Consider the following 27,778-nt stretch of genomic DNA (forward strand, 5'->3'; position numbering starts at 1 on the left):
GCTCCTGCACTCCCCCCCCTCCCCGTGTTTGCTGTAATTATGCTGCGGTTTGTGCAATAAATTTGCCAGTTCATATCGACCAGTGAGTTGCCGCCATTCCTTCTTTTTTGAAGTTCTTTTTTGGATTCTCACCTGTTGGCAGAGCACCACAGAGATCGGCTGGAGGTCCGTGTTCCACGGAAAAACCACAACCAGTGAGTACACACCTGGGCTTGCAGTGCCTGGCTTTCTTTCCCTTTGACTATTTGGAAGAAAAGAAGTCCCAATTGGGGAATAGCATACCCTTGGATAAAAAACATAGGATCAAATACAAGATAAGGATCACAGTCCTAATAGTTAAACTCCCATATAGCACGTAGAAGACAGGGTAGGTGACACAAGGTCACTTATTAATCCACCATAAAATTCCATATACATGTCCTGTCAGATAAATAATATACAGGTTTAAAGTGGTTTGGTGGTAAAGTGAAACCCGGAGACCTACCTGCTGTCACAGAGCCAAGAGGTATGCCAGACCTAACAATTGGGACACGTGTTTTGCTGAGGCTTTTTCAAAAGACCATATAGGAGTTTTTCAGTAAGGAACATTTGTAGCAAAACAATATGCCTGAAATATGTTGGTCATAGCAGAGAAGCCCACATCTACCTCAATAATAGGGCTATGGTGCATGCTGTCAAGAATGTAAATGTGCCCGCACATGCCACCTGTTACACCTATCAGTTTATATTTATACTTGGTAATCCCACAAGGATGAATTAGCATATTCCAATATGTCTAGACAACATTTCCACTTACCTTATAAGTATAGTACATTTACATAACACCTAACTTACAGATCTCAAAGGCTTTTTTAAAAAGAGAATGTATTAATGATCAAAGAAGTAGTAATGCTAATGATTCTTCAACAGTTTAATATTTTGTTAGCCAGATATGGACAGCTCCACAGAATAGTATAGAATTTCCAAATTTGCTAGTGGCTTAAAGTGTAAATCTGATTTTCTATAAGTTTTAATAAATTATAGGCACTCTATACTGATGCTGATTAATGAGGGTCCAGATCCTGAGGACTCCACCAACTGGTCAAAACACCGCCTGAAGCCCACAGCAACTCTATGAGCTGCGAACACAGAGCTGTCTACCGGCACATTAGTAAGTCTATGAGTTTGTATTCTGCTCTGTGAGAGTGAATGTACAGACCTATAGACTCATTATAGAGCCTAGGGGTGGACATATCATTGGTGCAGCTTTTGTAGCTGCACAGGGACCCAAGAGGTGAGGGGGCCATTTCTACCTCCAAAGCAGGTGGAATTATGCATTTTGATGAGTTCTTGGGCTACAAAGGGACAATATATTGTTCTTGCTCATGGTGCCTTTTCTGTTGGTGTCCGCCAGTGATTGAGACCATACCATGCACTTTGCATGGATCATACAGGAGCTGCACTCTTCAAAGCGGAGATTTGACAGATCGCTGAGGGCCTCAGAAACCACACCCCCAGTGATCACAAGCTGTATACATTTCATGCACTATATATGTACTATACAGTTTCATAACTCAGATCTGCTTTCAGTGTCCTGTCCTGGAGTAGCCAAGAATACAATAAAAGCATTTATATGACCATCAGATATCACTGATATTTTGCTTTTTTTTTATTCAGCATAACAAGTATAATGAGATTGTTTTTATTCACATAGACCTTTGTCAATTTACCAAGATGGGCTTTAATTCTGGAATATCAATGCAAGGTGTTGGCTTTTCATCTATCTAATTAACCTTATTACTGTACACTATTACATAGATTTCCAGCTAAAATAATCTTTAATATTGCACTGCTTTCATTACCTTGTCCTGTCTACATTGACAGTAGACCAAGGTCATGTTACATTCTGCAGATCTGGATCATATAAATACACTTACATAAGAAAAGACACCAAGAAATAATCTTTAAATAAAGGAAAAATATTTTATTTTATTAACCGAAATGTACATTATCATGGACAGAGTAACAAGTAACAATTCACATTGTTATAGCACAGCACAGATAAAAAGATAAATCTTTCCTTGGCAAAAAAATAAAATTAATATTCTTATACAACAAATATTTATGCTGCTGGATCCTGTGGTGATGACAAAGCAATGGAGTTAAGCACACACTATCAATATGTTCTTGTCACCATGATTTTATCGGTAATACTTACATTTGTATCTCATAGAATGGATTGTAAGAATTGCCAGCTAACTAACATGTTCGTTTTCAATGGCAAAATAATTCTGACATGTTTAACATGACATATTCTAGGATAAAGGAAGGTAGTACAATACACTAATCTGATGGATTATGGATTACGGTCCATGAGTACTAAGTGGTGAGGTCCTAGAAGACGACATCAGAAGACATTGTGGAAGCTTTGTGTCTATGGGTCCTACAATGTCTAATGAAGCAGCACCACTTAGTGAACTGGAACCTACTGTACTATATATCGTCTGCAATACGAACAGCAATAGATGAGGATAGACCTGTGTTAAACAGATCCTGATAAGGTAACGTACACCTTTTTATGTGCATTTCTATACAATCTACAGCACAAACTAGAGTACTGCAGGGATTGTGAGGTAATCCAAAATGTATGGGGATTTTACACACATACATTAATCAAGAGGAACCATACAATCGAACATGTACCTATATTGATGAAAATAGCGTATATTCCATGCTCACATTTATTTACATCTAATTTGCCAGCACAGACCTTACAGGTTGTTGGCAGCTGACACATTTCAGTCTGTGATTGTTGCACTTTGCAGATCAAGCTGGACATCAGATCTTATTCACTAGCGTGTAACATGAGAGGCTTACATCTAGGGCCCATTCACCAGCAGGAGTTTCTTCCCAGTATAGTCCTTGTTATGGCTAAATTCCACTGTCCCCTTTTCAGCAGTCACAAATCCATGATAAATTCCGTATAACACTGTAGTCAATAACAGCAGCACCAAATATTGTATTAATCCCTTGATTAAAATACTATACTATTGTTTTCACTGTCATAATATATCATTTCTAAAGTTTAAACTATGATCATTATTGATTTCTCTATAAACTCGGTCTTACAGCTCATGCTATTGAATCTGGCATACACCATTAGAATTAACATTACTTAATGAGTAAAACTACATTGCTTAAGTCAGGTTGATAACAATTGGTAAAGCATCTTACTAACTTTGTAACCATTTCTACATTACGTTCTTCCTATCACCAGCCCAAAACATCATAACTTTTAGTAAAACAGGTAATCTAAACACTGATGTCAGATGTCACAAGACCTGTAAATCAGATATTAGCATGCCCGTAGCAGTGCTGGACTGTTTGGTACTTATACCAGCCTATTTGCTCCATTTTCAGAAAAAGGCCACAGATTATTTATTATCGTACTTTATCGCTATCTATCTTATAAAAACCTACAAAATATTACAGGAAATGCATTTTTATTATGGATTGAATAAATCTGGTGAACAGGCAATGGCAATGTATTATCTAAGGCTGGAGTCACACTTGCGTGTGACCCGCATGAGGATCGCATCTCATTGCCCAGACTGGCTGCCGACTCTCAAGACAGGAGTCTGTCAGCTTCATGTATTTTTATGCAGCTGATCCGCTCATGTCAGGAGAGCCGGTGGCCGATTTGGGCAGTGTGATGTGATTCTTCCGTGAGTCACACACAAGTATGACTCCAGCCTTTCAGTGTGAATTGGGCAGTTAAAAAAGCCACCTGCTGCTTAACTCAAAAAATAGACAAGTTGTGACAATGACTTCAGTGTTTAGTATATTTCATGAAAAAAAAAATTGGATGTCTAAAAACTGAATTCACAATGAGTTAAAGTGATTGTCTGGGATCAGGAAAACAGATCTGCTTTTTTTCCAGATTCAGTGCCACTCGTAGCCATCAGAAATGTTGAGGGACGTCCATTCAGTCCATGGACAAGAGTGGTGCTGTTTCTGATAAAATAGAGCCATTTACTAATCCTGGAGAAGCACTTTAAAAATAGGTAACCAATCACTCAATAGCTGTTGAGGGTTCAGTCAGTGTATTTTATGTTCTACAAAGTGCCTAGAAACTAACTGATCATGCTGGTAGATATGATTCAACAACAGCTAGAGTAATAAAGGTGACCTATTCTAAATGTAGCATAATTGAACATAATTTTAACTTTAGAAATAGATGACTTGCTGCGGTAAGTGGCAATGGTTAATGGCTTTTATATCAGGTAAAAAATAAGTAATTTACTTTCTACATAATTCAATTCAGTAGAACATCAACCATACTTAAAGCACATAAAACACAGCAAAAAAACGCAAAAGAAAAGAATGCAGCCTTGAACTAATCGTGTACAGGCACAGTTTGAGTGTTTGAAGAGAGGTGGATGAAACAGCTTAACAACTGGTTAGACAAACCAACATGAACATATATGACAAACGAATTTCAAAAGAAATATTTGAGAAAACGTTGACTTAAAAGAAATGCCAAATTTGATTCCAGATGTTTAAGGCTGGTCAAAAAAAAATCCTCAATATACAGCCCTGGTTATTTAACTGAACATGCAGTACACAAGTTTCTTTCTCTAGTTTTTAGAATTTTGCATGAAGAAAACTTGAAGAACCCTTGTGTAAGAAAAAGATCTTTCTAGCTTAAAATTGCAAGCCTGGATGGCAGTTACCTTTTTCACATGTATTGTGCCTTCCCAAGCCATTATGAAAGAGATCTGGCCTCTGCTTGCGTGTAACCAGTAATGACAACCTCTTTGCAGTTATCTGTGTGCAAACAACCAGAGACATTTCGGTACTCTATTACACAGTATTAAACAATGAAAAGTCATCTAAAAATACTAACGGAAATTAGAAGATTAAAAAACAAACTCCTACTGGCAGGACAACTGATTAGCAAATGATACGATGCCAAGCTTATGTTTGGAGGCGTTTTGCAGCCCCTGTAATCTGCAACATTGCATTGATATGATGAGTAGACGGGATGGTCCATGCAAATGGTCTGATCTGTTATACTGCGAGCTCGAAAGACAGGATCCCAGAGATCTTCAGAATGGATCAGAAACTCACAAGAAATGAACGTTCAATGAAGTGTTGGTTATCATTTGGAAGCACATTGGTAAAGCTGTATGTCCCTGAAAATATATGTGAATATTAAATATACTGGCCGATCCATCCATACTCTATCCTTTTTATTGCCAGAAAGAAATCAGAAGGTCAGTAGATATGCACAAACTCCATAGGGTAATTTACTTTATAACCATCATAATAAAATGAACTGGTGTTTTCTAGCATTTCCAGTTGAGATAATGCAGTGTTTTTATGCTGACTGGATAGAGCCTAGAGTTAATGCTACCTTGAATTATTTCCATAATTTGGTCTGTAGTACTTGAGAAAATTCTATTTGTCAGATTGGTGTATTCTGTTTTATAAGATAGATGGGATAGGAGACCGAGAACGTCTGAGAGGACAAGGTGAACTGTAGGGTGATGTTACTGGAGACAGTCTCAAGGCATTGCCAGTCAAGCCAGCTATGTTGTTTAAACTTCGGGATTTCTCATATCCTTTTACGAAATATTGCACAGATATCAGTTGAATTCAACCAGAAAAAGACAAAGACAAACAGTAAATGAAATGCAATCAATTATGACTCCATCAAAAAGGTTTATGTCAACAGTAATGAAGAGCTAAGACAATTTGTAGGTCAATCATACCCAACAACGTAATTGCACTTTATCAAAAAGAAAATAGTCAAGGAAACTAAAATAACATTCGATTATACTTTGAACAGTCCTTGGAGGGTCTTGATTTGATCTACAATTGTATTAGCTGAAACAATATGACATGTTAAACTGTATGGTCAAAATGCATAATAAAATACACAAAGCAACACGTGAAATGCTAAGATCACTCTTGGAATGTCCTTGACAAATAATTAGAAAAGCAAGGACTTAGGTGCAGATGGGAACAAATTAACAAACCTTCCATTCATAAGTTATTCATTTCAGACTCTGTCGAGCTAATGCAGGCAACCATGCATTTAAGGGGAGTATTATAATGAATTTACCATTCTCTAGGGCCAGAATTTCATAAATTCAACAGCATTTCATCTATAAACAATTTAAATAAATGTTTAGTAAGAACGCCAAGGTCAACATTAACATTCATGCATTTTTCTGGTTATTCTGTATTTGGTGATAGATATAGCTATAAATAGATAAACAGACACATTTGTCACATGAAAAAATCATTTACCATATCCTAAAATGATCTGTAACTGTTAGCAAAAGTTAACTTTTTCATACAGTTTCCAAAATATCCCTTATTGTGAAGTATTGCCATCAGATGACTTGCCTTTATTATTAAGCTTTTATTTCATGCTTTCGCTACATATGATGATGTCATTCAACAAACAGATTCATTGCTACTGGCATATACAGTAACCTTTTCAGAAATGCATCTTTGCTTGGGTATTATTTATTTTCGGCACAGTTATCTCATCCAAGTTGCTTTCAGAAATCAAAACACTGAATTAAAAGAACAAAACAGGTAAACTGGAAATCACTGCAAAATAAATGGTACTGTTGTGTCACAAATATATTTTCAATTTGTAATGGAGTTTCTCCTTCTTCTTCTGTAACCTGTACTATGAATATTATCACTATGAATATAAAGTAATTTGCAAATCATCCTATTTTTTTAACAGTTTTGTAAATGTGACATTTCACTATGTAATTTATTCAAATTATACCCGGCAGATCCAAATTTCATTTAGGCCGAAATGAACACTTCTTTGTGAAATGTAATTAATATTATTTTGTGCACCACAGATATACAAGAGATACCTTTTGTCATTGAATTACTTTATGTGGCATTGTGATCACTCAGTTAAAGAGGTTGTCCCATTTATACAATCCTTACTATCATCCCAGCTTAATTTGAAGGTCAAACTTAAAATCTAAACTCCAATTCTTAAATTTAAAGCTCCGCCATTCATTAAAATTTATGATATAGTCATAAAGTGTAAATTCTGATTGTTAGAAAATGTTATTTTCTAATGTTGTACTAAATATTGGACTGGTAAATCTACAGATGTTAAGTGGTTCACCCTAGTATTAGTATTGAATGTAGAAAGAGAGTTTATATTAAAAAAAATAAATAAGTAGTGGCTGCCTAACAGTGAGTTAGAGGACCGTTTATTTCCATTATCATAAGGATTACCAATAGCTGGACTTAAGATGATTATGTTTTATGGCTTGGCTAATTCTAAAAAGGTTATCTGTGGGAAACCCCTTTAACATTAGCCATGCTCCTCTCACCCAGTCTGGCTACAAATGCAAATCTTTATGTACATGATACCTTGTTGAAAAAACAACCCAATAGTGCAGTGAAAAATGGCCTTCAAGATGGGTGGTCTTCTACAAAAAGCCAATATACAGCAGATTAAATAAATATTGAACATGTCACAAAATTTCAAAGCAAATATATTTCTAAAGGTGCTATTGATATGAATTTCTCACCAGATGTTGGTAACAACCCACCCAGTATACACAGGCAAATAAATCAAGCAATAAATGTCTTTAAGTTATACGTAATACGGAGAAATGACACAGGAAAACAGTATTGAACATATGAAGAAATAGAGGTGCAAAAAGTCATGGAAAGTCATGACATCTGCTAAAATCTATCAGTAATTAGAAAACAATCCTGCCACTTAGTGAAAAATAATATCAGCAAGTTCTACTGATAGCTTATAAAAACATGTCACATTACCAAAGTGCTACACAAGAAACATCTTATGATGGGTAAACCAGTGAGCAGTCTCAAGATGTTCACAACCTTACTTTTGCAAAACATAGTGATGGCATTGATTACAGAAGAACTTCTAAACTACTAAAGATTCCAGTGTGCACTGTTGAGGTGGAAAGAATATAATTTCAACATAAACTGGCCACAAAGCAGGTATTCCCAGCAAGATTTGAGACAGATGGGTGAAAAGAGTTTTCCACGAGCTAAGAGACACTTGTGTATAGCTATAGAAAGACCTGGAATCAGCAGATACAATTGTTTCATAGCACCTCACCATGCAAGATGCCATTTCTAAAGTTGGTCTGCTCTGATCAGACTATATTGTACCAGCATTTCTCGCAGGTTTCTCTAAATGTTATTGATCAAACTTTAAATGTGCTTAATCATGTTTTTTGTTCAGTAATAGTCTATGAAAATACACTGCACACTTTCTGCTTTGCAAGTAAAAAAGCTTTATTCATATAGGAGAAATCATAAGTTTTAGATTTTAATACCACCAATTCTACGTTTCGGCTCTAGGAGCCTTGTTCATGAGGTTGCTAGGAAGAAAAAAACAGTGTCTAAATACATATTTACAAATATATACAACATTTACAGTATGTTTCTAACATAATTTTTTCTATGAATATGAATTTTTCAAAATTATGACGCTAATATCTCTCTAATGTGAAAAAATATTTATTTATTTATATATATATATATATATATATAAAATGCATAGTATAGGTGATGTAAAATATACATCACTGCAGAAAGTGTGCAGTGTATTTTCATAGACTATTACTGCCGAAAAAACATGATTAAGCACGTTTAACATTTGATCAATAACATTTAGAGAAGCCTGCAAGAAATGCTGGTACAATATAGTCTGAGCAGAGCAGACCAACTTTAACTCTTTGGATTCCATAACATACACCATGTTTGGAGGCCAAAAGGCACTGAAGAAATTGAAGAAAGGATAAATGGACAAATGTATCTAGACAAAATTCTGCTGCCGTCTGCCAGGATAATGAAGATGAAACAAGGGTGGACATTTCAGCAAGACAATGATCCCAAACACACAACCAAGGAAACTCTCAATTGGCTTCAGTGAAAGAAAATAAAGCTGGTAGAATAGCCCAGCCAATCACCTGACCTGAATTCAATAGAAAATTTATAGAAGGAATTAAAGCTCAGAGTTCATAGAAGGAGCCCACAGAACCTTCAGGATTGGAAGAGTGTTTTTGTGGAAGAATGAGCCAAAATCACATCTGAGCAATGCCTGCCACTTGTTTCTCCATACATTACACATCACTAAATTTATGGACATCTAAGGTTGGATTTCTTTCCTTGTGTGGATTGGATGGGTTGTTACTGACATCTAGTGAGAAATTCATGTCAATAGCACCTTTATAAATATATTTACTTAGAAAATTGGTAAATTTTCAATACTTAATTCACCCACTGACAATGGGATTGAAAATTTATGGCAAATAAATCTGTTCTATATCAGGACAAATCTTTAAAGAAAAAGTTGGTCAAATCAATACCAGGGCACATAGGAGCTCTGTATCCAAAATGCTATCCCTAACAAGAATACTAGTCAATTCTGAACATTTAAGAGTAAAGGTACTGTCACACTAAGCGACGCTCCAGCAATCCCACCAGCAACCTGACCTGGCAGGGATCGCTGGAGCATCGCTACATGGGTTGCTGGTGAGCTGTCACACAGGCAGATCTCACCAGCAACCAGTGACCAGTCCCCAGCCAGCAGCGACACGTGGAAGCGATGCTGCACTTGGTAACTAAGGTAAATATCAGGTAACCAACCCGATATTTACCTTGGTTACCAGCGCACACCGCTTAGCCCTGGCTCCCTGCACTCCTAGCCAGAGTACACATCGGGATAATTACCCGATGTGTAGTCTAGCTATGTGTGCAGGGAGCAGGGAGCCGGCACTCGCCGCGTGAGAGCGGCGGACGCTGGTAACGAAGGTAAATATCGGGTAAACAAGGAAAGGCTCCTTGGTTACCCGATATTTACATTGGTTACCAGCGTCCACAGAAGCCGGCTCCCTGCTCACTGCACATTTAGTTGTTGCTCTGTCGCTGTCACACACAGCGATGTGTGCTTCACAGCGGGAGAGCAACAACTAAAAAATGGTCCAGGACATTCAGCAATAACCAGCGACCTCACAGCAGGGGCCAGGTTTTTGCTGGATGTCACACACAGCAACATCGCTAGCAACATCGCTGTTACGTCACAAACGTCGTGCCTCAGCAGCGATGTTGCTAGCGATGTTGCTTAGTGTGACGGTACCTTTAGTTTCCTTTCACTCCCTACCTAAATAGCTGAAATTTCAAAAGCAATTGTTTCCACACTAACGTTCAATTACAACCACTTTGTGGGGGTGCCTTCACCAAGCAGCCCTGGAGACCCTTTATGAAAATGTACTTGGAGAGCAATAGGCAAGCATTTGCATAGCAGATTAGTCAAAATCCCATTACAGGTCCAGTTTCTTAATTTAAAAGCCAAAAAATCCAGATTTTTATGTTCTCCATGAGCCGTCTTGCAGACCAGGTAGACTTTGCACCCTTTTCAGTATTTGCACATGACCACATGGATCAATTTGACAAGGCAGGTGTAAGCATGACACAGTCACGTCGATTATACTTGATTTGCAGCCATTAGCGTTGCTGATGCATCTGAAAATTGAAGTGCTTTTGTTCTTTAGTTCTGCAATTAACTAAGCTTCTGATTGCTTGCTAGGGGGATTTGATTCACTGTGTACAGCTTGGTTTCCATATTAAAATACTTTGTTGTTCCATTAAAACTTGAGAAAAGCAGATGAGAAAACAGCTGTCTTTTCTATGTTCAATAGCAGCATAATAAGCACCTGCACTAAGAGCAGAGGCACCAACAAGACAATGCAGCGGCAATGAATTGTTGCCTTTGAATCTGAAATGGACTGAAACAGACAAGGATGTGAAATGTCTTTGTGACCACTATTTGTCCACAGAATGTCAGGATGATGGTACAAATGTATCAGTAATGATGGTATACTAAAATGTTTGTCCATAAAGTGACAACCTTGCATCCTGAATATTGCCACAGGCTTCCTTTGGTTAAGTAAAAAATAATGCTACGCCTGATATGGACTGGAACTCACTCATACTCATAACTGCACCCTTAAAATAAAAAGTGCCCAGGTTCTTTCCATTTTTTTGTTATCACTGTGTTCACTACTATCTTTGCCACTTTCCCTTCTACCTCTTAATATTTCCTGAAGCAGTTTTGTTAAGAATTGCACCTTCTTCTTCTGATCCATGATGTATATTGTGAAATACTTGATCATGCTAATAACTTTCTCAGTATTCACTATGTGCCTCATACTCTATCAACATTTGCCTTGCCATTCCTTTGTCACAAAATACTTGTTCCCGATTGACTTCAGATAAAATGGATGTTGCCAAATAGAAGCTTTCTCTTAGGTGCTAAATGTTGAGTATAGATGTCAAGTGATCTGGTTATAGTACTCCTTTAATATCAGTACCTTCTTGGGTGAATCACAAACCAGAATTCAAGTCCATTGTGCATGAGGCCTACATCTGAATAATGGAGCCATGGACAATCTTTAGCCCACTCTGTCACATTGTGCTGTATCCAGATGACTTCGATTCTTGCTCCCTGCACAACAATTTTCTTTTTAAAAGAACTGATAAGGCTGATTTGTAGAGGAAGAGGTGCCTAAGTATGGAAACAATATCCATAAAATTCAGTTGTATTCCATCACTATTGACATATTACAAACTCCAGACAGAGGCCACAAACAACACAAGCACTTACAGCTTACATGTTTAAGAAATAATGATTTTTCTTAATCTAGTTATAAATATTTAAAGCAGATCTATCAACTTACTAAGCAGCTGCATTCAAAATTATATAACCACAATTGCAAATTTGGATTCAAAATTTTAGAAACAAAATTAGCAAAATTTACAAACTTTTTATAGCTTGATACAGCTAATAGAACAAGTAATTTCTGCAAACTTAATGCAAAATGTCACTTTTGATGACTACAGCCTTAGAGTTATACAACTCTCTGAATAGAATCCATCATAAGAGTATACAATATCTCTTACGCATACCTGGTAAGTTTTAATGATGGGTGTGCAGGTGTAAAATGGGCCTAATTCAACAAGCAACACACACCACCTAATCAGTTAGGCATATCCTATCAGTTGCATGTTCCTCTCTACATCTTGCCAGAAATGTCAACCCAGTAAGGTACTGGAGTATGTTTGGGATGTAAGTTATGCCACTAAAGCAGCATAACCTTTAAAGATTTTTTGGGGGCAGACATCATCACTCCTTGTTTCACCAGTGCTCCACCAACTTTGGCAGATCTTGCTGGGATGTTGGAGAAAATATTAAAAATATTGCAAAATTTGCAGGAGCAAACGTTTTATGACTTTTCAAAGTATTCTAAGCCAGAAATCTGACGAAAACATTTTGATTAATGACTACCATAGTTTGCAAGTTCAAAATTAAAGGAACATCAGCTAGACTACCTGGATGTGGCACAAAGAGGAAGCTATCAATGGTTGACACCAGATTCTTTAGTGGGCAGGTGGTCCAAAATTCTTGAGTGAATGCAACAATTCGCAACAAGACATGGTGGTTGCAGGTACTGAGCTTACAATTTTCAAATTAAGGTGTATAATGAACACTGACATTATGTTAGTCTGAAATTCAAGATATACTGTATACCTCTAATGCCGCAAAAGCACAAAAAAAGTTGTCACCAATATGCTTAAAGCCATATAAATAAGCCACAGATGTTTTGGGATTCTATTCTGTAAAGCAATGAAAAAAATCTTACTTTTTGGCCCTACGGATCAGCAGTTTGCCTGAAAAAGTTGATTGCAATGTGGAAATAACATCCATTAAAAACACTCTGTCTACATTGAAGCAGGACAGTGGCTCAGTATTGCTTTGTGACTTATTTACTTCCTAAAATACTAGAAACCTGTAGTATGTTGTCGAGGACAAGATGGATTCAATCAAGTTTCAGGAACTTCTAAGAGAAAATTTTATGCATTCTATCAGGAAGCTGAAGCTTGGGCATCATTAGAACTATCAACACGCCAAAGATGTCAAGCATACCTCAAAGTCCACAAAGGCCTGGTTTCCAAAGTCATGAAAGATTCTGCAATGGCTTGGTTTTGGATCTGAAGAACATGGCTGTAGCACTGAAACACAAGTGTTAGTAAACTACAGGCCATTGCCAAAAAGAAAAGTACTAAGATTTATTAGAAACACTGGGAGAAGTTGATGTCTGGCTATGCATCAAAGTTTCAAGAGGTCATAACAGGCAAAGGGTGCTTTACTAAATTACAGAGATGCTTGTCATGAAAGCTTGAAGAATTTTGAGACTGCAGTAGTAATTAAATGTGACACTTGTGTATAATTTGGAGAAACAGCTTGTTATGTTGGTTGTATTGAGCTACTTAAATTATTTTTGTGTGACTACATTTTTGCAAGTAACAGGAAGTTTGTAAATTTTGCTAATAAACCTAACTTGTAACGGTGGTGAATAATTTTGATTGCAATTGTATGTTACAACTATAGGGCAATGCTTTTAAAATGGACAAGAATACATGGTGTTTATCTACTATGAGCTCCAAAAGAAGACATTGAATACATAGTTTGAGTCTCGTATATTAAGGAGGAGAGCACAGTGAGTGACAGACTCCGGTGGTGGGGTGTATAGTCAGCATCCTGGCAATAATTGTCTCCTACAAATTGTGTCCTGTGTATTTTTCAGGTCCTCTAGAATCCAAATTGCAGGACTGAAGTGAGTATTAGGTTTTTAGTTTTTTGGATTTTTTTTTTAAACCATGTAGTGGATTTGTACCTGTTCAAACTTACATACAAATTCAACTTACTAACATCCTTTCAGAATCTGTCTAATTCGTAACCTGTGATCTACTTGTATATTATACATTTTCTAAACTAGACATTTGCTGACTATATATCAAATGTTATTGAACGGTGGAGCTTTGTTTTAAAGGGGTTCATGGCTTTTAGAAACTTTTACTTGTTACAATGTTGCCTTTAAAGATAGCAGCATAAAATAGGTGTAGATAGTTCTAGTGGTGTAACTTACTGAGCTTCGTGCTGTTTTATCTGTTGTATAAAATTATGAGCCCCTGCTACATAGTCCTCAATATTCATGTGCTCTGGCTATCCCCTAAACAACAACCATTAATTGTTAACTTTTTGCCTATATGCAGTAAAGGCAGAAAACTGTCAATAAATGGAAGATGCCAGAATATACTCAACTCATCTCTGAGAAGGCTAGGAGATAAACCAATTATTATTTCAAAACTATAGCAAGTGCAGAAAGTGGCACATGCTTTAACCAAGGTCTCTGTCTCTATTTCATGATTGGGACGTATAAATCTGCTCACACAGCCCTCTACATTTTCAAGTGTTCTCAGGTTTGAATTTTATTAATGTAAATGTTCAAACAAACAAACTACCCATTAATTACATTTCCTGAAATCTCACTTCTTTTAACCAGATTTATTGAGAGAACACAACTTTCTATGAATGTAAAATCAGATCAACGAATATGTAAAAGTCTTAGCCCCTTTACCAATACATGCAAGGTCCCATTGTACCTATAACTCTAGCTTTCACCATAATATGACTAATAGGAGGTGACCTTAAAAGTACATACTTGAACACTTTACATTTTCTTAGTAGATACCATCTACTTAAAAATCTTTGACTTTCTAACTTTATTACGACTGTTGCTCTAATCTGGAAATACAATACAGCTTCACTTCGAAATCTGAAAGGATTGTCGATAGATATCTTTTTAACCCCTTCACGACCATGGACGGAAAGATCCGTCCTTGTGCCCTGGGCCTTAACGACCAAGGACGGATCTTTCCGTCATGGCGGAATCGCGGCACCGGAGCCTCCGGTGACTGCAATATGTTAACATAAACCGCAGATTCGGGGAGGAGGGGACCTGTTCCTGACCTTAGGAGGGGTGGTGCCTCCTCCCCGGACCTACGGAGGCTGTGATTGGCTGACGAATGCCGCTCAACCAATCACAGCCACTGTAATGTTCCAGCCATTTAAAATGACTGAAACATTGAAATCCAGCCCTGGCCAGTGCAGCTGTAGCACTGGCCATTGGCTGGAGCTGGGTGACCTCACTGGATCACCCTCCCCCAGCTCCAGTAGCTCTGATTGGAGAGATCGGCCTTGTGACCGATTTCTCCAATCACAGTGGACCTGTTGCCGGTGACCGCCCCCATCAGCTTCACTTGTCGTTCCTGCAGCACGCCAGCACAGTGAGTGTACACAGTGCAATGGCAGGGCGACAAGCTCCAGTCCCATGCTGTTATGAGACCGGAGCATGGGACCCGGACGTTGCCGCGCTGCCATTGAACTGTATGAAACCGGCGAAAAGCGTCCCGATCCGCTGCCGCCGCTGCCCTCCGCGATCTGCCACCTGTCTCCCCGATCTCCTGCCCGCACCCTCACCCCCACACCTCCCGATCCGCTGCCGCCGCCGCCCTCCATCTGCCACAGTGCCACCGCTCCCCCCAATCTGCTGCCCGGCCCCTCACCCCTCGTGATCGTTGCCCGGCCCCTCACCTCCGTGATGTGCTGCACGATCCCTGTCCTCCTCCATCTGTCATAGTGCCACTGCTCCCTCCGATCTGCTGCCCGGCCCCTCCCTCTCGTGATCGGTGCCCGCCCCTTCCCTCCGTGATGTGCTGCTCGCCCCCTCCCCTACGTGATGTGCTGCACGCTCCCCCCACCTCTCACCCCCGTGGTCAGCTACCCGCACCCTCCCCTGTCACCGCCATGATGTGTGCTCCCACACCTGTCACCGCCGTGATGTGTGCTCCCTCCCCTGTCACCGCCGTGATCTGCGCTCCCTCCCCTGTCACCACCGTGATGTGCGCTCCCTCCCCTGTCACCGCCGTGATGTGCGCTCCCTCCCCTGTCACCGCCGTGATGTGTGCTCCCTCCCCTGTCACCCCCGTGATCTGTGCTCCCTCACCTGTCACCCCCGTGATCTGTGCTCCCTCCCCTGTCACCCCCGTGATCTGTGCTCCCTCCCCTGTCACCCCCGTGATGTGTGCTCCCTCCCCTGTCACCACCGTGATGTGCGCTCCCTCCCCTGTCACCGCCGTGATGTGTGCTCACTCCACTGTCACCGCCGTGATGTGTGCTCCCTCCCCTGTCACCGCCGTGATGTGTGCTCCCTCCCCTGTCACCGCCGTGATGTGTGCTCTCTCCCCTGTCACCGCCGTGATGTGTGCTCCCTCCCCTGTCACCCCCGTGATCTGTGCTCCCTCACCTCTCACCCCCGTGATCTGCGCTCTGCTCACCTGTCTCCCCCGTGATCTGCGCTCTCTCACCTCTCACCCCCGTGATCTGTGCTCTGCTCACCTGTCTCCCCCATGATCTGCGCTGCGCTCCCTCTCCCACCTCTCACCCTCCCCGATCTGCTGCCTCCTTCATCTCCTGTGATCCCGCTGCCTAGATCCATCCTGTAGGGTAACTATCCCCAATCTCACCTCCCATTCCCCTTCCCTGCCATCCACCCTTCCCCCCCATCCTCTGCCGCTCCTTCATCCACTGCGCCCTTTCCCATCCGCCCCCACCCTATCCCAGCCGCCACCGTCTCACATTCACAGATGCTCCCTTTATATGCCGCTGCCCCCCCATCTGCCGCCGCCCAATCTGCCGCCCCCCAATCTGCCGCTGTTCTGATCCATCCTGTAAGTATTTTTCGTGGCTCTTTTCTAACTATCCCCAATCGCATCTCCCACTCCCCCCCCTCCTCCCCCACCTGCCTGCCGCCAAGTGCTGATCAGCTACGTGATTGGCTGATCAGGTACGTAATTGTTGCTCTAGTTTTTGCTTTTTTTTGTGCACCCCAAATAAAAAAACAAAACAAAACATGTACAATTAGGTACCTGATCAGCAATCGTCCTGCAGTCGTACTCGACTTTGGACGGGACTTCTTTTTTCCATCCCGCCTAGTCCCCCCCCCCTTTTTTGCAGAACATTTGTGCGTGCGCCCTATTTATTTTTCTATGCCATGGGAGTTTAGTTTCCAAAATGGGGTCACATGTGGGGGAGCTCCACTGTTTTGGCACCTCAGGGAGTCTCCAAACACAACATGGAATACGCTAATTATCCCAGACAATTTTGCGTTTGAAAAGTCAAATGACGCTCCTTGCATTCTGAGCCCTGCTGTGCACACAAACATTTGATTTCCACCACATATGAGGTGTCTGTGTACTCAGCAGAAATTGCACAATACATTTTATGGTGCAATTTTTCCTGATACCCTTGTGAAAAAAAAGCTACCTGGTTGAAGTAACAATTTTGTGGTAAAAAATTTTTTTTTTATTTTCACGGCTCAACTCTATTACCTTTTGTGAAGCCCCCAGAGGTTCAAAGTGCTCAATAAACATCTAGATAAATTCCATGAGGGGTCTAGTTTCCAAAATGGGGTCACATGTGGGGGAGCTCCACTGTTTCGGCACCTCAGGGGGTCTCCAAACACAACATGGAATACGCTAATTATCCCAGACAATTTTGCGTTTGAAACGTCAAATGACGCTCCTTGCATTCTGAGCCCTGCTGTGCGCCCAAACATTTCATTTCCACTACATATGAGATGTCTGTGTACTCAGGAGAAATTGCACAATACATTTTATGGTGCAATTTTTCCTGACACCCTTGTTAAAAAAAAAGCTACCTGGTTGAACTAACAATTTTGTGGTAAATTTTTTTTTTTTATTTGCACGGCTCTCTAGATAAATGCCATGAGGTGTCTAGTTTCCAAAATGGGGTCACATATGGGGGAGCTCCACTGTTTCGACACCTCAGGGGCTCTCCAAACGCAACATGGTGCGGCTAACGATTCTAGCAAATTTTCTGTTCAAAAAGTCAAATGGCGCTTCTTCCCTTCCGAGTACTGCCGTGCGCCCAAACAGTGTTTTTTCGCCACATATGAGGTATCTGCGTGCTCAGAAGAAATTGCCCAACAAATTTTGGGGGTTCATTTAATCCTACTACCCTTGTGAATATGCAATATTTGAGGCTAAATTAACATTTTTGTTGCAAAAAGTAAAATGTTCATTTTTTCCTTCCACATTGCTTTAGTTACTGTGAAGCACCTGAAGGGTTAATAACCTTCTTGAATGTGGTTTTGAGTAGCCTGAGGGGTGCCGTTTTGGAATGGTGTCACTTTTGGGTGTTCTGTGTCATGTAGACCTCTCAAAATCACTTCAAATGTGATGTGGTCCCTAAAAAATGTGGCTTTGTAAATTTTGTTGTAAAAATGAGAAATTGCTCATAAACTTTGAACCCCTCTAACTTCCTTAAATTTTTTTTTTTTACCCCAAATTGTTCTGATGTAAAGTAGACATGTGGGTAATGTTATTTATTAATTATTTTGTGTCATATGTCTCGTTGGTTTTAGAGCATAAAAATTAAAAGTTTGAAAATTACAAAATTTTCAAAGTTTTCGCGAAATTTCCGTTTTTTTCACAAAGAAACGCAAAAAATATCGGCCTAAATTTACCACTAACATGAAGCCCAATATGACATGAGAAAACGATCTCAGAATCACCGGGATCCGTTGAAGCGTTCCAGAGTTATAACCTCATAAAGTGACACTGGTCAAAATTGCAAAAAATGGCCTGGTCTTTAGGGTCAAAATAGGCTTGGGGCTGAAGGGGTTAACTACACCATGGTGTAAAGTGTAAAGAAATGCTATCCAAACTGTAAATCACTGCAGAAAGTTGTGTTTGATACTAAAAATTGACCAATGTAGCTGGTTTTGTTGATTTATGCTAGGGAACAGATGGATTTTGCCAAGCTTCCAAAAAACTTTAGGGCACTTTTTTGCCCGGTCCATAAAAAAATTGAGGCATCCATGAATTTTTGATTCTGAAGAGACTTATACAGATTATTTTGACTGTAATCAATTTACCGTTCACAGTGAATGCAGTTGATGTTTTCTGATCATAATTATGGGCTGCAGCTATGTATCACTGATTTATTATGGTTTTCCAATGCTTTTGTGAAAAAAATTGTCTTTTATTTTTGTATAAGCTACCCAAAAAGAAAGAACTTAAGTTGGCAACCCTGACTGCATGTAATATGATCTCTTTGTGACAAGCATTTTTCAGCTGGTTAGGTAATGGGGAAGCGCAAACAATATTTTTTTCTTCAGACATATAGGAAAGGTAGCATTTATACTATATTTTTTAATTTATAGGAAAGAATTAGTGATGCTCAAGCTTACTTGGCAATGCTTGGGCACGGTCGATACTCGGCCGAGTATTGCAGGAGAATAAGCGCTATACTTGAGTACTCATCCCGCATGTTTCACGGACTCTTTTCAGACACTAAACATGCAAGGATTGCCTGCCAATCACAGTAGCCATGTTGGCTACTGGCATTACTGTGATTGGCTGTATGCATCTATTCATTACGTCTCATATGGGACCTGGGGGCCCAATGCTCGGCACACTGCAGTTCAGGGAGAGTTGACGTAGGAGGGATGGCTTAGATTAGCGCAAGCATATTGGCAGGATTTTACACTTGTAGCTGCCTTTCATATGGCACTAAAATGTGTTTAGCCTTGTTTAATTTAATAAATAAATAATTTACAAAAAATATTTTTGTTATGCAGCCAAGATAAAGCAGACAGCTGTGGTCAGTGATACCTGGCAGCTCTGATGAGCATTGTTGTGACCCAACATCTGTAAATAGTTGTACTTTACTGCGAATCACAGTTGCCGGAGTTGCAGTCCTCGATCGTGGACTACGTCGGAGCTTCATGGGAACAGGTTTTTAATAAATTGGTGAACAAGGAAAAAGAGTGGGGGAGTGTTTATTCAAAGAAACAATTTTTTTCCCAGTGTGTGTGTGTTTTTTTTTTACTTTACTCTTGCTGGATTAATAATGGGGTTGCCTGATAGACGCTTCTCCATTACTAACCCCTGGTCTTGATGCCAGCGGACATCAACCCCATTAACCTATTGTCCCAATCGGGAAGAGTCAAGGCAAAGTGCCAGAATTGGCACATCTAATAGATGCACCATTTCTGGGGTGGCTGCTATTTTTATGCTGGGAAGGGCGAAATAACTATGGTCGTTCCCAGCATAATAAGACCATCCTGAAGCTGTCTGCTTTACCTTGGCTGATTAACAAAAATGGGGGGGAATGCCTTGCTTTTTTAAAATGATTTAATTGCATACTTCCCAGCAGCAACCTTGGAGTCATAGAAATGCATCCAGGCATCTTTTCTATGCGAGCCTCCCCAGCCCCCTAGTGGAGTGTGCCGCAAAAATTCTCAAGTTCCCCATAGACCTCCATTATACTTGTTATTACTCGAATTGAGCGGGTCCAAGTGTCAGACCCTCTTGATTTGAGTATTGAGTACTCGAGCACTTTAGTGAACGCTCATCACTAGAAAGGATGTATAATATTGTTAAGACTACTTTAGAGTGCAAGCTCTTTGGAGGAGGTCACTAATCATATTGCAACTGTTTCCTGACTTGTTTTAAAGCAGGTGTGTCATGAGAATTTGATGTTCCGGATAAGAACTGTATATTACTGTGTTACTATGGACTATTACTCTGTGCCAAGTATGTAATATGCCTCCCTTAAAAAGGATAACATATTTTCAAGATGGGCCTATTCTAATTTTTTAATCTGTTCCATCCTGCAATTTTAAAAGTACAGTATATGTAGTGTAAGGCAGTAGCAGATCTTAGATTATCAGCATTAGATATAAAGTTAAACCTCAAATGGAAATTAAACTTTCAAATCTCATTACAAATTGTTTTGTGCCTTCACTTGTATTTTATTTTCTATCTGGTTTCCATTTTATTTATGCATTTTAAATCTTCATCAAATAACATACTATGCTACTCTATTCAATGAGGGAAAAAAAGACAAAGATCTGAAGGCGTCATTATGAAACTGCCATTACCAGTTTGAATAATTGGCAAAAATTGTCTGTTAGGGTCCGTTTATACCAACTGACTAGTGGCACGATACAACCTTTTACCGATCGGTGGCCATTTGAATGCCTATTTATACAAGCAGACTAAAGAAAATGATGCTCAGCAGTGATATAATACAATTCTAGTTTGAACTGAACCTTCAAAATTATTATGCTGCGAATTGGGAATATTGTAAGGAACTGCAAAATATGTATTATTGACAAGGTTTAGCAATATAATGTGAATTTTTGTGCATAGTATGTGTAAAAATGTTAAGTGTTAGAGATTTTTAGTGATTGTTATGAGCAATATCCTCTGTATTACACTGCAAATCAATAGTGATAGCATTAATATATAGACACTTGTATTTTGTAAAATATTTACCTACATTTTTTTGTGATATAAAGTTGGATTCATGAAGGTATTTTTGCCAGTTTTCAGGCATGAACCACCTTCAAATGTTACAAAATTTTGTGACTTTTGCCATTTTCACACCAGTTTCTGCCAGTTCTGTCCAAATAAGTAAAGCTAACATGGGACAGGGCCAGACAAAGCACTACATCTAATGAATCAAATTCTGAACTGTTGCATGATTCACCAAATTCATTAATTGGCGTACTGGTCCTAATGAATTAGGCAGACCTTGCGCCACTGGTCCCGTCTTTAAGACTGGTATTAAGGAGGCTTGACGGTCTTAATGAAATAGGCCCAAAATTAATAGCTAATGAAACAGCATATTACATGAGAATACAACTGTTTTGAGAAGCTTGACAGGCAATGTAATGTGTTTGTGATCCACCAATGCCAGAAAAAAAGAAAATACTTCCAGATATGTCTTCATGTGGTTATACCATTTTACATTTTCATGCATCACAAATTCTGGGAGAATTAGTAGCTTAATATATGCGACTGTCTGTAGTTTTCATAAAACAAACTCTAAGTTTTTTCAAGCATCTTTAAAATATTCCCAATTGTCTTTCTTGATTGCAAGTAATTCAGATCTGGTAAGCACAATGTTTATAATTTACATTATTTCTACAAGTGACTATCACTAGTGATGGGCAAACCCGCCGATGTTCATGTTAAGGATGGGGCGAGGGGGGGGGCTGTAAAGTAAAGAAAAATAAAGAATATAGTTAATAATAAACATTGTCATTATACTTACAGGTCCAGCGACACATCTTGCAGACTCTGTCTCCCAGCCCCTTCTGCTTCCAGGTCCAATCATTGCTTTGCAACCGGGTAACCATCAGTGTCTTACAGAACCTTCCATGATGTCATAGCCATGTTACCAGTCTGGTGTGAATGTTGTACAGACATTGGGTTACAGACTGGTCACATGGCTATGACATCACGGAAGGTCCTGTAACCCATGAGGTAACAACATTCACACCAGACTAGTCACATGGCTATGATGTCATGGAAGGTCCTGTAAGTCAGATGTAGCAGAGCTGAAGATGCCCGCCCACCTTTGCACTACGTCGGAGGTTTTTTTTTTTATTGTGTAATAAAGATTGAGTCCTAAATGTCTTTTGTTTTAGTTCTAATAAAAAAAATTTTCTCTGTGTTGTTGTTTAATTTTACTGTTAAAATAACAGCCAATTACAGATGCTGTTACAGAGTGGGTGTCTGTGATTGGATTCTGGAGTAATCTGAAACCAGCCCATACATTCTAGCATTTAGAATGTATGGGCAGATTCCAGGTTACTCTAACAGCCAATCACTGACGCCCATTCTGCGTGACAGCATCTGGGATTGGCTGTTTGGTCTCTCACACATATAGTAGTGTAAAAATAAATAATTTAAAAAAATGACGTAGCACTCCACAGTATTTTTGATTCACAGTGCAAATAAAGCGGACGGCTATGGGCTGAAACCCCCATCTGCCTGGCCTTACCTTGCCTGACAATCAAAATACAGGAAGACATTATTTTTTTTTAACTATTTAAAAAAAATAATTAAAAAAAACCGCGTAAGCTCCCGCCATATTTTGATCACCAGTCAGGTAAAGCCAGGCAGCTGAAGGCTGGGATTCTCAGCATGGTAAGGCCCAAGCGTTCTGGGCCCCCTACACTAAAAACCGCAGCCATCCTTGGAAATCGCGCATTGTTTTTTAGTGCCATTTCCAAGCACTTTACCCAGCTAATCCAGCGGCCCTGATGGCGGTGGCATGCGGAGTAATAAAGGGGTTAATAGCAGCTTTGTATTCTCAGCTGGTACTAAGCCCGAAATTCAAGATGTGATGCCAAATTAGACATGGCCACCATACATTTTGAGTAAACACTAAAAAAACCACATATAGAAATTTTTTCTTATTAGAAATGAAATAAATAAAATAAAAAAAAAATATTTAGAGACTCCATCTTTATTATAAAAAAATCCTTAGTTCGACGTAGTCCACAGGTATAGCTCTGCTTCATCACTCTGTAAAGACAAGCGTCTCTACAGTGCGAGAAGCAGAAAGACTTGTAAGTATAATCATAATGTTTTTTTAATAATGTGCTTTCTTTTTACAGCCCCTGGACCCGAACTGTAACACGAGCTTCCCAGGAAAGCCTGTGTTCGGGATCATGTGCATGAATACTATGTGTTCGGTATGAACCCCGAACTTTACAGTTCGGGTTTGCCCATCATTAACTACCATGCTTTATTAGGCCGAGTGAGACCAGCGTATAGCATCCGATGGGATATACTAATGACATTCGGATCAAACTCTGCTGCGAGCGTGATCCAAGTGTCATTCTACTGTGCTCCATTTCTCTCATATGTGAGGAGCACAGGTGCGGGAAAAATTGAAAGATTAATCTCTACATCTTCTCCTTTTCCTGTCACTGTATATTTCAAACTGCACTCAGATGGCATCTGACGTTTGGTGGGATAGCTTTATGCTTTTTTTGATCAAAAACAGTGTTTACTAAGTACCCTATGTTTATATGCACTATGCTTTTATTTAGTTACAGCAGGGTATGTTTTCACAATTTTTTCCTTGGTTTCTTTTTGTCTCATGGCCAGTGTGAACATGGTCTCACAAGTTCCATGTATACCATCTCATACTCCAATCTGATGATTTGAACACACCCACTAACTTCAGCATAAGGAAAAAAAATGAAGATCCTGCACTGCCTCATTGATTAACATTGGTCAGACTGTAATGGTATGTTTTCTGGTATTGCACTGATCCATATTATATGCCAGTGTGAGAGAGCCCTTATACTGACACTATTATACTGCTTTGTTGTTGATAAAAAAGGAAAGGATATATTCAATTTCTATTTCTCGTAAGTAAAAAAAAAATGGTGGTCCCTGCACCAATAGAATGCCACATGAGAAAATGTACTCATATCATATTATATCCTTCTCATTAGCTTCAAAATTGGATATGGGTACTCTTCCTTCTCAGCATGTACTCTAACTACACTATGCTATGTCAAATAACCTAAAATATGGAGTGGGTGGAATTCACATTACAATAAACTCCAATTATTTAAGCTCACTGAGCCATTCCTTTTTCCATCCTTCCATCCATATATACATATTTTTCTTTAATGTTTGATCATAAAGGATGTATGACCTACTTGCCATGCCATTATAGCTAGCTTATAAGAAATTGCTTAATTTAGCTTTCATTTCTCTCTTGAACCCAGTAAAAGGCTCTGTTAACATACACCATATGGACAAAAGTATTGGGACTCACCTCTTAATCATTGCATTCAGTCTCATTACCTCACAAATATAAAATTCCCTCCTAGCCTTGTAATCTACCTATACAGATGTGTGAAAGAGTGGCTCACTAAATCTGTGTGTACTGCCCCTGAGACTTCAGTTGCCACAGGGTACTGCACCCGACTTAAGGTACAGTGCTTAACCCGGATCCAGAGGAAGTCGGTGCCGGTTCCACTTACACAACTCATACACACACAACTAGGTTGCCCTCCTTTACTGTGGACCAGACTAGATTCAGGTCAAAAGGGATTGCATGCGTGGTTGGGTCTTTAGGATACCACCACATATGGGATCACCAATCCACTAGTAGTGGGACCTGGGACTGGAGGAGTAACCACCTGGGAAAGTGAGGAGCTAACACAAGAGTTAGAGAGTTCTCCAGCAGGAGAGGAAGAGACCGGTCGGGTTTCACCAGTGAATCTGTTGGGATGGAGGAGTTAATATAGTCGCCAAGGGGAGAGCTTGATTTCTCCCTCGGGACCAGCGCTGACAGGGTGCAGAATCCTAGGGTGGAATATGCTCCAGGTTGTCCACCAAATCTGGAGTCTTGGGGGATTGCATATCCCTCTGGCCTCCACAGTTCCCACAGCACAGTGCCAGAAAGGATCCAGGGCTGAGTTCCAAGGCCGGACCCACTCAGACCCGCGGCACCTGCATACGGGCAGGGAGTAAGCCCAATTTTCAAGAAACAGGGGTCCCCAAGAGCTTCAATCCATGGGGATCCACACCAAGAGCAGGATGAGGTTTCCACCGTCCAATTCCCTGTCTCTAACCTCTAATGGATCTGGGTTCGACGAGACCCATCACAGCCAGTGACCGGTACTTCCTAGACGAGCGGCATAAAGTGTAACACACCTAGAATCCACAGAGACTGTGTCCGACTGTCATTCCCGGCGCTGCCGCCCCGCGCCTTGGCGCCCGCCATTACTACTCTCCTCATCATCCTCCCCGGGGATCGCTCCACCTGTGGGGAGAGCAGAAACATCTCAGCTGCTTCTACCATCCTCCCCGGAGGACAGTGACAGCAGCGGCGGCTAATTCCTTGGTCACATACCGCAGGTGGCGTCACAAAATTAACCTCCATCATCATCGTTATTTCCCCTCTCCCTCCGTGCACACCTCGGGGTCACGAAGCTGGACAGGGCCACCTGTTGACATCCCCCTGATCCTCACCGGCCCGGTGATGAGTATTTATCCCCCAACCCCCTGGGGTACTACATGTGCATGGTACTGTAATGGGATGTCATTATAGTAACAAGTCATTTCATGAGATTTCATCCCTCCTAAATATTCTAAAATCAACTGTGAGTGGTGGATTTGAAAAGTGGAAGTGTTTAGGAACCACAGTAAAGGCCACTTTACACACAGAGATAAATCTGCGGCTGATCTGTGGTTGCAGTGAAATTGTGGACAATCAGTGCCAGGTTTGTGGCTGTGTACAAATAGAACAATATGTCCATGATTTCACTGCAACCACAGATCTGCCAAAGAGTTATCTCTGTGTGTTAAGTGGCCTTAACTTAGTCATAAAGTGGCACACCAAGTAAGAATACAGAGCGAGGTCGCCGAGCGCTAAGAAACATTGTGCACAAAAGTGGTTAATGGTCAGCTAACTCAATGCCAGAGGAGGTTTAAAGCTCTGCAGTTCATTAAAGGGGTTGTCAACTACTAGGACAACCCCTTTTGATTCCACATGTTCCCCCCAGTAAAACAATAAAGACTATATCCATCTTCCATACCAACACTGTTCTAGCGGTGCCACGGCTCATGCAAGCCCCATATCTAATCAGTGCCGACTTACTTCTCTCTGCCTTCAAATCCAATCGAGTTAACCAACAGGAAGTGAGCGCAGTGGCTTTGCTTATTTGCTATCGATTTTTTGTTTGGTCCAAAGGGGGGAAAAGGAAGCCGGTATTGATTGGACAAAGGGCTCACGTGACATCACAACCTCACGTGAGCCGTGGCACTGCTGAAACTGTGCCGGTATGGGAGGTGGGTATAGTCTATATTATTTTACCTGGGGGGAAATAAGTGTAGTCAAAATGGGTTGTCCTAGTAGTGGACAACACCTTTAACATTAGCACAAAAAATGTGCGTCGGGAGCTTCATAACATGGGTTTCCTTAACACCAAGCATGTTGCATGGAGTAGTGTAGAGCACACTCCAACTGGACTCTGGGGTACTGGAAATGTGTTCTGTGAAGTGAAGCGTCATGCTTCTCTAACTGGAAGTCTGATGGATGAGATTTGGCTTTGGTGATTGTCAGAGAACATTAACCTGCGTGACTGCATTTTGCTATGGTGTGAGGTTGTTTCTCAGGAATTGGTCTAGACCTGGTACTTCCCGTGAAAGGAAATCTTAATGCTTTAGTATGCAAAGATATGTTGCACAATTTTACGCTTCCTAGTTTTTTAAACAGTTGAAGGAAAGACCTTTTTTATTCCAGAATGACTCTACCTCAAGGCTGAAAGCAAGGTTAAAACCATAGTTAGGTGGGTTTGATGTGGATAACTTGATTATTTTTCTGACTGAGCCCTGACCTCAACCTCATCAAACTAGTGCTGCAGTCAGGGCAAATCACTAAAGTGGAGATTATTAACCAGACTCTCTAATCCAACATCAATGTCTCACCTCATTAATGCTCTTCTGGATGTACAGTCAGAGCTCCCACATAGTTCAAAATCTGTAGAAAGCCATTCCAAAGGAGTGGAATCTGTTTTACCTGCAAAAGTGGGACCAATTCCATACTAATATCTATCTATGGATTTAGAACAGGGTGCCATAGAAGCTCCTGTTACTGTAATCTGAAGGTGTCCCAATAAATTTGTTCATATAGTTTGTGTTTTTTAATTAAATTTGTATCTTATGATGTATCTTATTGTATCTTATGTATCCTATTGGTGCAGGAGAACAAAATTAATAGAAAATCTAGATCCCTGACATGTTGGACACTAGTGGTGCAAGACAGATCTCATTGACTATAATGGGGTCTGTTGGATTGCCATCACAGGGCAGGACATTTTACCAGACAAGAGCACAGTATATTTTGTCTCGCTATTTTGACTGTAGTGCATCCAGAGAAAGGGTGTGCAACACTTGATCAGTTTTGTCAAAATTGTCTGCTCGGCTACACCAAGAACATGGAGTTTCTAAACTTATATAC

At 40.2% G+C, this 27,778-nt stretch overlaps 1 protein-coding gene across 7 annotated transcripts in view; it reads right to left on the bottom strand.

Moving 5' to 3' along the window:
* Window positions 1-1,937: 1,937 nt before the first annotated feature.
* KCNC2 (potassium voltage-gated channel subfamily C member 2) overlaps window positions 1,938-27,778 on the bottom strand; it is a 419,040-nt gene continuing 393,199 nt past the window's right edge. For 2 of the 7 annotated variants that reach the window (XM_075344902.1, XM_075344897.1), the window contains exon 5: window positions 2,876-5,603. In XM_075344902.1, the coding sequence (XP_075201017.1) occupies window positions 5,467-5,603 (137 nt within the window). In that variant the 3' untranslated portion in view covers window positions 2,876-5,466. Of the gene's footprint in view, window positions 5,604-6,106; window positions 6,150-10,129; window positions 11,576-27,778 lie in introns of those variants that run through there. The other 5 variants (XM_075344900.1, XM_075344904.1, XM_075344903.1 and 2 more) reach the window with 5 other exon arrangements.

Source organism: Anomaloglossus baeobatrachus, chromosome 4, assembly GCF_048569485.1.
Source record: "Anomaloglossus baeobatrachus isolate aAnoBae1 chromosome 4, aAnoBae1.hap1, whole genome shotgun sequence".
NCBI lineage: Eukaryota > Metazoa > Chordata > Amphibia > Anura > Aromobatidae > Anomaloglossus > Anomaloglossus baeobatrachus.